Source organism: Hyaena hyaena, unplaced genomic scaffold, assembly GCF_003009895.1.
Source record: "Hyaena hyaena isolate Hyena2069 unplaced genomic scaffold, ASM300989v1 scaffold_177, whole genome shotgun sequence".
In the NCBI taxonomy this organism is placed as follows: domain Eukaryota; kingdom Metazoa; phylum Chordata; class Mammalia; order Carnivora; family Hyaenidae; genus Hyaena; species Hyaena hyaena.
In genome coordinates, this window is record NW_024080810.1 from 1,908,177 (window position 1) to 1,919,468 (window position 11,292).

An 11,292-nucleotide genomic window follows, 5' to 3' on the forward strand; every position below is an offset into this window, starting at 1 on the left:
AAAAAAAAAAAAAAAAAAAAAGAAACATAAAAAAATTTTTAATAAAGTATACTGTATATTCCACACTTAAGTGTGAGCTATACTTATAAAGAAAATGAAACAACACCCTAATTTTTTTGGAGTTTCTAAGTACAACATGAGGTACTGCTGATTTAGGTCAACTTTGAATGATTTTTTTTTTAAGAACAAATTGATCCCAACTGCAGTTCACAGGATAAGAGCTTTGCAGACTGGGCCTTGACTGTCATATTAAAATGTTAGCTTGGTAAAGACGTGACAATCTTATTTTTCAAAGGATGACTTTGGAAAATGTGTAATTCTGCATTCCCAACACAACTCAATAGTCTGTGCATACAGTTAAGCCTCCTGTAACTACTTCCTGGTTTATTTTGTCCAGTTGCTAGAAGGCACATATGTGTGCCTTGCATGCATTATTTTCAATGTCCACACCACTGCCACTTCAGCACAGGGGACCTGGGTCTTAGCTGGAAACATGTGGAAAAACAAGGAGGCTGGGCAGTATGCTCTAGTTGATACTCCTATACAAAAAGATAGTCCAGCAGAATGAAGAATTGTCCTACCCACTAATCCAAAAGCAACCCTACAAACCATAAAAGAATTGAAGAGCCCAAACTCTGCCCACACCCATGGCTTGCCACAGGCCATGTTACACCTGAGCTCTGTGCGTGTGTGGTTTGCTTGAGTACCTCTCTCTTCTCCTGAACTTAAAGCAGGGCACTGCACAGAGGCTACTGATCTAAGCAACTGCAGAACACAGATCTCGTTGCCACAGCAACTTGAAGGCAAGGCTGAGCAAATACAAAAGGAAGTTAGCTGGACTCCAAGCTGCAGTGGCTAGGCTGAAGTATGCAGTTGGTGCCAGCAGCAAGACAGAAATTACATTTTTAAGTAATGATACATCTCACAGCAATGAACATGAGGCCTTGAAAAAGTAGCTGCTCTGTGCTCCAGGGTGTACTTCCCATTTTTATTACAGTTCTTACCTGCTGGCAGATAGATGTGGACCAAACAGATGCTTCACCAAGACTACACAACAAAGGGAGATGAAACTAAGGAGATAAATGAGCAGGTAATTTGATATTTTCAAACTGGGGTCTTCAGGGGTCTTCACTCTCCTCTCATTGGAGTAATCTCATTGACCCCCATCATAGTAGCCAAAACTAACATGACTACATTTATTTGTTTGTTTGTTTATTGAGAGAGAGAGAGAAAGCTCCAGTGCACAAGTAGGGAAGGGGTAGAGGGAGAGGGTGAGAGAAAATCTTACACAGGCTCCATGACCAGCACAGAGCCCAACACGGGGCTTCATCTTATGATGGTGATATCAAGACCTGAGCCAAAATCAAGAGTCAGACGTTTAACCAACTTAGCCACCTACACATCCTGGCTATCATTTTTTTGAGACAAAAAAAATAGAACCCCTACTTCTCAAAAGGTTTTGTTTTGATATGGGAATTTGCTTATATGAAAAAAATGTATTAGAGATAAACATGATACTATGATTTGGTATAGAGTTAACTCATTTACTTAGTTTCAGCAAGTTTTTATGGAGCATCTCCTATGCCCTAGGCACCATTCTAGGAAAGAGTAATACAGCAGTGAACAAAAATAGATACAGTAGTCTACCTTGAGAGATTATCTTTGCAGGGAGGAGGATAAATAAATAATATATATAGTATGTTATAAGCTAATACACGCTATAGGAAAAAAATAAGACATAGAATAGAGGAAGAGTGTTGCTGTTTTAAATAGAATGGTCAGAGGGGCACCTGGGTGGCTTAGTCGGTTAAGCATCCGACTTTCGCTTAGGTCATGATCTCGCGGTTCGTGGGTTCGAGCCCCGCGTCGGGCTCTGTGCTGACTGCCAGCTCAGAGCCTGGAGCCTGTTTCAGTCTGTGACTCCCTCTCTCTCTGACCCTACCCTGTTCACGCTGTCTCTCTCTCTCTCTCCTAGAAATAAATAAAAAATTAAAAAAAAAAAAAAAAAAAGAATGGTCAGAGAAGGTCTCACTGAGGTAAATTTGAGCAAAGACCTACAAACGGTGATGGAATGAGTGCCATAGTTCTTTCAGGAGGCACTGACGAACCTTTCAGTTCTTTCAGGCACTCAGGAACGAGTGCCACAGTGGCAAGAGTTAGTGCAAGGGCCCTGAGAAGGCAGCATGCCTAGCTAACTGATGAGGGTTCAGAGGGCCTGTGTGGCTGGAGTGGAAGGAGGGAGGGTGGGAGGGACAGGAAGTGAGGTCAGTCAGGCAAAAGAGGCTGCATCAGGCAGGCTGAGTCCACCACACTACGTGGACTATGCTTTCACTCTGAGTCCACTGGAAAACATCTCCAAACTTCTGAGCAGAGGATTGACAGGGTCTGTCATACGTGTTTAGAGCACTGCTCTATAGTGTTCTGCCTGCTATCTTGGAAAAGAATGTAGGAGGCAACGTTGGGAACAGAGACGATGCTTCAACAGCAGGCAAGCAAGAGGTGATGATGGCTTAGACATGGATGCCATCATCAAAAGGGGTAGGATGTTAGCAGTGAAATTACTTGCTGGTAGAAAAGGTCCCAGAAAATGAGGGTGTAATAAATTATCACTGTACCTAATATTGTCTGGTCCAATTATTTCTGGCCTCAAAGCCCAACCTCAGCACTTGACCTATTTCACTAAAGGCAGATAAAGAGATCCGCCACTTTCCTGCAAAGATCACTTTCCTGAAAAGATTCAGCTGAGACTTCTCCACCTCTCTCCCTTTACCTCAGTAGTCTGTTACTCTTTGCATCGCCTTTGTGTTTTAGAAAGTGTTAAGACCGAACTCTAAGCCTAGGTGAGAAACAAGGAGGGCAGCAGAAATAAAGACAACATTTTCCACACACATTTAACATCTAGATTAGCCTGAGCTCAGAAGCCAACCAGCTGGAAGTGGTGAGCAAGAAAGGGAGAGCTGAAGATGAGTGAGTTTTCCAGTTTACATGGCTATTTGTCAGATGCTGCTAGAAATGCCTGGACTGGCATGGAAGACCCACGCTGGAGGACTGAAGACAATGAGTTCTGTACTGGAAATGTCATACCTGCATACCTGTGGAACATTCAGGTGAGCATACTTAACCTGAAGTTGAAAATAAGAGTGTGGGAGCCTAAAAACCAATTCAGGGCTAAATGAAAACGGCAACATCATTCAACAACTGTAAAAGCCTAGAGTTTTACCACTGTTGCAATGCAGTGTGGAAGTTTCCCCAGACTGGAAGAGACCAAAGTATAGTTATCCCCTTACTCTTGCCTTACTTATATTTACCCAGACATTTCTGATCTCAGATGAATCACCTCAGGATGACAACAGCATAGGACAACTGATAACATTGATCATTTACTATCTGGAATTTCCTTTAAAAACCAAGGGATGCCAAACCTTGATGGAATGCCTTCTAATATGGACTATAGACAACCCTGGCTAACTTTAGGAATTCCCTCCTCTTTTGATATGCTTTGTAATGACCTTTGGAGATCTACATATTTTTTTAATATCACAAAATTAGCTGTATAGTTTCGGGAGGACGTTTGAAATTTCTTCACGTGCATATTTGAGCTCTGAGGTCACCATTCATCCATGTGACTCCCTCTAGTGAGTCCTTCACGTCCTCTTTCTCTTCGCTTGATATATCCAATCCATCTCCAAGTCCCATGTATTTCACCTCCCCACTCAGTTACCTTTCCTCTATATCTACTGCCTGACTTCAAAGGCCTGTATCTGCTGTCACTCACAAAAACTAAAGGACTCCTTTATCTCGTCTCTTACCTGGTCTCTGGCCTCCAGTGTCTCCTCTTTCCAACCCATCTGTGACGTTGCCCTCCAGAATACTGCAAACCTGCCCATGGTAGTTTTCACCTTAAGATCTATCTATGCCTCCTGGTAGCTGCATAAAGTCCAGATTCCTTAGCTTCACACAGCATATCAAGTTTTCATGACCTGGCTCTTGTCCATCTCTCCAGCCTCTTCTCCCTCTGCCTTAACCCCCTGAAAACTCCACTAAGAAAAACAAAATATCCAGGGCTCCCCAAACATAAACTATTTCCTACCTCCCTATCTACACAAAACTGATCCCCACATCACTCCACATTCATCATAAAGCTAGTTCTGAGCGTTCCCAAGCCTTCCCTAACATTTCCAGACAGAATTAACGTTCTCATCTCCATCCCTGTAATCAGCTCCCCCGGTAAAGTGCCCTCTCTCAGTGGCATTACCCTTAGCTCCAGGCCAAAGACAGAAATTTGGGCTTCATCCCATACCACACATCCAAGCCACAAAATCTAGTTTATTTCAGTCCTAAATAGCTCTAATGCTGCCTTTAGTACAGACCCTTATCCCTTTTGTTTGGATTTCTGGTCTCCCTAACTCAAGTCTTATCTGATGATATCACTTCCCTGCTCACGATCCTGACAGTGCCATATCACCTCCTCCACATGGCCCAGTCTTCATTTCTCACCCCCCACTATCAACCTGTCACCAAGGCCTCTCAATTTCCCTCCAAATATCACTTGATTTTGAGTTTCTCTGCATCCATGGCCATTCCCTAGCTGAGGCCACCAAGGAAACATGAGTGCCTGGATTTGACTATGTGCCTCTGTTCTCACCCCCATTCTCATACCACCAGGACAAAGCTCTCACTCCTTACTGTGGCCCACTGGCTGCTCAGCAGCCTGCCTCTCACCACCTGCCTCCCTACTTTCTATACACTTTAGCCTGGCCCTTCACACAAGCCACTCTCCCACCTAGAACCTTCTTACTCATATTTCTCTCCCTGATCAGCTCCTATGCATCCTTCAGGTCTCAGCCTCAATGGGTACCCTAAAATATATTTCCATAAAATTGTACACTCCTCCCACTGGGAGTGGGAAATGCTTCCTCCCCAATCCTAATGTTTCCTTCTGGAGGGGAGCTCAGGTAGTGTAACTCCCGGCTTCTCGCTACACATTTAGTCTCCCTGTCTCCAAAGAGATAGGTTATCTGACTGGTAAATTGTGAGACTATCTGGGCATAAGTAGTCCTTAAACCTTCCACTTCTTGAGAGTTAGCTGCCCTTAGAGAGCAATTCTACTGTCCTTCTGAGGCAGCAAGTCTGCCTAGTTCAGGAAGTCCAGTTAGCAGGGCCATTTGGCTCCCACACTGAAGAGTAATAGGTGGTACATTGGCCTCTGTCTTTACACTTGTTTTTCAACCTGGAAAAGAAAGATGCTTTTTATTTTGACCTCTTCTTGAGATCAAGAACACTAATAACAATACTTACCATATTATAGCATAATGTCATTAGATTATAAGCTTCCTGAGAGCAGGAATCAGCTCATTTTCTCATCCTCATATTCCCTGTACAGTGCCTGGCACATAGCAAATGAGCAATCTGTTATGCTCTGGCCCCAGCAACCTGTCTGGTCTCATCTCCATACACTTCTCTCTGACCCCATATTTTAAATTCCACAATACTAAACCAGCTTTGTTTTTGTTTCTGTTTGGTTTGGTTTGGTTGTTTAGAAATAGGCGATACTTCTCACTTCTTCATACATGCTATTCCTTAGGTCTAGATCACATTTGAGATCCCATATATTCCAACTCCTTCAAAAGTCAGCCCAGGGAGCCACCTTCTCCATGAAGCCTTCCCTGCCTCCTCCAGGCACACACTGTTTTGTTTATATGCACATTCTAAAGCACACCTGCATTTTCAGTCTGATGTTTTGTGTGACTTACTAAATTATCATTTTTCATACATTTATATATTATATAAAGCATAACAAGAAATACCCTTTATATGCAACACAGTATACACACTCCTGTAACAAGTATTTATGTGTGCTTACTCTATACTAGCCTAGAAATATAGCAGTAAACAAGATATAAATCCTTGCCTTTAAGCAACTTATACTCTGGAATTTTAAATTGAGTACAGGAAGATTTCTTAAGCTCTCCAGATAGGAAAAATAAAAACAGGCAAAAACAAATAAAACTCAAAACACAAAAGGAAAAAAATCCACGGACCTTACATTTTCCCCTGACATTTAGTGCTAGAAGGCAATGAAAACAATGTTGATTTAGTTCTAAGGGGAAAACAAATGTAATATATCCAAGCAAAATTATGTCTATGTACCCATCATTTTTACTGGCACAGACACCTGGAATGATGTTCACCAATGTCAACCCTAGTTATGCCTGGGTGGCCACTTTGGGGTCTTGTGTTACTTTTATTTTAAAACTAGACTACTTGAATTCATATTGGTAAGGTACCATTTTCATAAAGATCCTAAAGTTACTACTCTTGATAAAAACAAAAGGAAAGGGGGACACCTGGGTCGCTCAGTAGGTTAATCATCTGACTCACAGTTACGGCTCAGGTCATGATCTCACTGATCTCTCAGTTGGTGGATTCTAGCCTCACATTGGGTTCCTTGCTGGTAGCACAGAGCCAGCTTGGAATTCATTCTCTCTCTCTCTCTCTCTCTCCCCCTCCCTCCCTCCCTCCCCCTCCCTCCCCCACTGGCTCTCTCGGTCTAAAATAAATATACATTAAAATTTTTTTTAACACAACAAAAGGAAAGGAAGCATGGCAAGGTGCATCTCAGAGATCTAAGAATCAATCTACAAAAGGAAGAATGGTAAAATTTTAAAAAGTTTCACAATGTAAACCTAACCTTGCTAAATGAGTTGAATTCTGGTATTTTTTAGTATTTCTTAGTCTATTCCAATTCACTTTTCTTAAACTCATCTTGTTCCACAAAACTGAATTCAATGTCCAGTCAGGATTCTCTCTTAGCTTGAAAAATAGACATGAAACTTAATGATGGTACAGCTTTTCAACCAACTCTCTCTAAAGAATGCCTAATACTTAACAGGCACTTAAATAGCATTTCCTGATAAACAGCTGAATGTGTGACTGTTTCCCTGAGTAGAACTGAAACCAGCTTGAGAGCAAAGGTCATTTTCTTTGACATACCCTGGGGCCAGCACAGAGCCAGTTACTCAGTAAAGGTTTGTTGCGTTGAACCAAGGCCTACTAGTTACTCAGACTAACACTTCACAAGTAGGACACAGATGAAACATTTCTCTTTGTTCTTGGTAACAAAATTACTCACATTAGGTTTTAATTGTAACAACTAATATTTGCTCACAAAAACATGATGTTCCCTCGAACAACTCACTTCATAGATGTGAGGTCTCCTTGGAGGAATTTAAACCCAAGCCTGCATGTGCCAAGAAAAGGAAGCACAACCAAAGCGGGCCACTCTTGGCCCCTGAACGCCAATCCTCAAAACTTCTATTTTTCTTAAGGCAGAAGAATTTCAAAATTGTCAGATTACAATTACTTTTTAAATGAGTTCATTGTCTAATGGTGTCAGAAGAGCTGCGGTACAGTCTGTGTGACCTTATTACTACAGGCTAAGGATTTGTGGGGAAAAAAAATCTCTGGAGACTCTTCTCCCTCACGGAGTTGCAGGAAGAGAAAGTTCTTTGAGAAGAGTCCAAAAAACACAAGCTTCTTTCACAATGATCTATAACCAAAATCTTTACAGGAAAACAGTATCAACAAAACTTTAGTGTTGAACAAGTATCACTTTTTAAAAAAAAAGTTCTCTTACTTGAGAGACTTACCATGCCATTTCTTCGTGTTCACATTTGAAATTACTGTCTGTTTAAAATGAGAAGTTAAAAAACCGCCATGGCTGCCCATTCTATTGGACTAAAAAAGGTTTTTTCACAGCTGGCAAAATAATTTTTGAACCTAGCTAAGGAAACTGAACTTTTTGGTTTAATTTATTAAGATTCTTTAATTTGGTTGTGGAAGGGGCTCTCTTGGATACTATTGGTATTTTTGTTTGTTTTTTTATGTGTATTTATTTATTTTGAGAGAGAGAGAGAGTGCGCAGGGAGGGACACAGAGAGGGAGACAGAGTCGCAAGCAGGCTCTGCAGCTGTCAGCACAGACCTGAGGCAGGCTCCAACTCATCAAGGCTCAGACTCACAAATCTGAGACCCTGACCGGAGCCAAAACCAAGAGTCCCGCACAACCAAGGGAAGCACCCAGGCACCCTACTACTGCTTTGCTTTCGTCTTCCTTTCTCCTTCTTATCCTCTGCCTTCACTTGCATTTACCCCCACGTTTATTTATTTTGAGAGAGCAAGCACAAGTGGGGGAACGGCAGAGAGAGAGAGAGAGAAAGAGAGAGAGAGTCCCAAGCAGGCTCCCTCTGTCAGTGTGGAGCCCCATTCAGGGCTGGACCCCAGGAACCTTGACATCATGACCTGAACCCAAATCAGACTTAACTGAGCCACCCAGGCGCCCCTTCACTTGCATTTTTTATTTCCACTATGAGTTCCATGAACATACATATAAGTTCACAAGCAAACAAGCTGTCTCTCCCACAGCACGGGGTAGATAGAAGTGGAAGCCAGCCTAGGATGCCAACCTCCCAGCTCTATCTCTAGGAAGTGGAGTCTTGGTGTTTTTCCTTTTCATAAAGAGTTGTATGTGAGTATGTTTGTATTAATGTTTGATGTGCACAACTAACACAGGAAAGGCTTCTCATAAATCAAGGTCTCTTTTAAGGTCAGTGCTCCCCTCTGGACATCCCCACCGCACCAGTCCCTCTCCCTCCTCTAAGGGCCAACCTGTGCAACGTCTTCCAGTCTATTTCCAAACAACTTTGAAACTTTCAGGTACATGAAAACTGTGAGAATCACAGCGTTACCTTCTCGGACAGCAAATGTGACTTTGTCCCTTCTTAACTCCAACCCCCCCCCGTCCGGGTCCCACGGCTCCCACGTCTCCCCCGCGTCCCGGAACACCCTGTCCTCGCTCCCCGCACGCCGGGGTCCGGCTCTTCGCTCAGGCGGGGCGCTTGCTGGAGGCGAACCCGGCCGCCGGCCCCTCCGACGTCGCCTTACCCTCCGAGGACCTTGGCCCGGAGCAAGGAAGACTCGGCCTAGCAGCGCCATCTTGGACCTCCCGATTGGGACTGGAGGCCCAGGGGGCGCTGGGGGCCGACCGGAGCGCGGAGGAGAATGCAGGGGCTGGGGCGAGGAGAGCGGGGAGCAGGGAGAGGGGCGGGACTCGGCGGGGGTGGGGCAGGAGGGGGACCGGAGAGGGGAGGAGGACGGGGCGGGGCCAGATGGGCCGGAGGGGGAAGGGGAGAGGGCAGGGTGGGGGCTGGGGAGCGGGGAGGAGGAGGGGGCGGGGCCGAGGGCGGGCGGGAGAAGGGAGAGGGGTTGGGCGGGGGAGGGGGGACAGGAGAGGGCCGGCAGGGGTGGGGCCTGCGGTGGGCGGGAGGGAGGGGTCAAGACGAACCCGAGGTGGGGGGCGGTGTCGGGCGGGGCGGGGCAGGCAGAACGGGCAGCAGCACGCCGGGTGGGGTCGGGAGGGGCCGGCTTGGGGTTGCAGGGTGTGGGAGCCCGACAGTGACCACAAGAAAGCGTGGTTAGGGACGCGGGGATGTGCCTGCACACGGGGCTCCCTGCCTGGGCAAAGCATGCCTGCAAACAGGGTGCTCTGCCAGGAAGCCTGCACACAATATCCAAGTTTAATGGTCCGCTCGCAAACGAGGGAACATGCCCTCCTTAGAAGTAAGGAGGAGGCTGGAATTGTGAGCAGGCCTCTTAGTAAACATGTTGTGGTCGCTTCCTCCCTTTGCTCCCCCCTGTCCTTGAAATGTGTTTGGCTACTTGCCCTTAATTGGTAACGGAATGCATCTTGTAGATTTCAGTTTGTATCCAGTTACCGGGGTATAAAATAAACCGCAAGAGGGGCTTGCGTAGGATTCTTCCTCCGGCTGGAGTTGTGTCTGTGTCTGTCTTTTGTGTGTGTCTTGTGTCATTTCGTCAGCAACACAGGGGCAGAGGTGGGGCCGGCACGGGTAGGAGCAGGGCTGGGCGGCGTTGATGGCCGATCCCCTGACGCCCCTCCTCCCCTGGTCTAATCCCTTTTTGGTGTGGCGTTGATTCTTGTCCTGACACCAAGGCTTTTCTTTCCAGGAAGCAAATTTGAATGCCACGTGGTGTAGTTTTTAATATATTCTTTACTTCTTTGTCTCCCATGTATGGTAACATAAACGTGCAGTCTAATTAAGTGGGCTCATGTTATAAGGTCCTGAGGGTTGTTGTCGGAAACCAGTATAGCCAGGTTGCCTTGAGATTATTTTTTCTTTCCTTAGGGATGGGACCCTACCACATCCCCCCCCCCCCCCCGCCCCGCGTGCTCTGACCCCTCTATTTTGGGTCAAAGAGCGTCATCTTGGTTTAGAGGTTTATATCCAAGACATTACATGAGTGACCGTCTTTTTTTTTTTAATTATGTTCTCAATGAGACTGGAGACAACCAGGGGAGCCAAGCAAGGTAGGATTAAGCAACTTCCCAGAATTAGGAGGATAATTTTTATGAGCGTTTTGAATACCCTGAAAGTTGAAAACCATCTTCCAAATAACTCCCTGGGGTTTTAACTGTTCCTGGTCTGGACGGGGACATGAGGAATTCTTTCTCCTCTGTGTTTTTTTTTTTTTCATTATTTGTAGGCAGCGGTTGCTTAGGTTAAAGTTTTTACAAACTTCTCTCTGAGAAGCAAGCAGGTAATTTAAGGCCAAGCGATTGCGATAGATGGCATTGCGGATTGTAGTTTGCTGCTTGGCTAGTAAGACCTCTGGCAGTTTTATTGGTTATAATTTTTGTAACTGCGGTAGTCTAATTATGCAGGTTTAGCATGTAAACGGGAGTGCAGTAGCCCCACGACCTATCCTCTGCCGAAGCGGCAGAGCCATAATATTGGATTATACACGTAGGAGGTCGTTTATCATCTTTTTAATTGTCCATTTGTAAGGCACGCCACTTTTTTTTTTGTTTTGTTTTGTTTTGACTCTCCCTGTCCCCATAACTTGGACTCCCAAATGTTTCACTCTGGCAAATGTGAACAGGAAGAAAGATGGATGAATAGTTTCCAGCACCTATGACCCTGACCAGACTGAGGGAAGTACTATATAGGTTGTCTTTCCACATACCTAGTATAGTCCACCTGGGACCCACCATTAAATGCTGCGTTGACAATGTCCCAGGCCTCTCAAAGATGAGAGAAGTTAGACAACGTGTAGGGATCCGTCTTGAGGTGATCCGGAGTCCCCCACCATTGGGTTTTCCAGGCAGTTGAGTTATAAAATATTTTGGGGCACCTGGGTGGCTCAGTCGGTTAAGTGTCCGACTTCAGCCCAGGTCATGATCTCACAGTTTGTGAGTTCGAGCCCCGCATCGGGG

The 11,292-nt window shown here is 45.1% G+C and overlaps 1 protein-coding gene across 2 annotated transcripts in view; it reads right to left on the reverse strand.

Annotated features, from left to right (window-relative positions):
* Positions 1 to 9,154, reverse strand: part of DECR1 (2,4-dienoyl-CoA reductase 1) — a 48,785-nt gene extending 39,631 nt beyond the window's left edge. The window contains exon 1 of one of the 2 annotated variants that reach the window (XM_039240565.1): positions 8,943 to 9,154. In XM_039240565.1, the coding sequence (XP_039096496.1) occupies positions 8,943 to 8,993 (51 nt within the window). In that variant the 5' untranslated portion in view covers positions 8,994 to 9,154. The remainder of the gene's footprint in view (positions 1 to 8,942) is intronic. The other variant, XM_039240566.1, reaches the window with a different exon arrangement.
* Between the last annotated feature and the right edge of the window lie 2,138 nt (positions 9,155 to 11,292).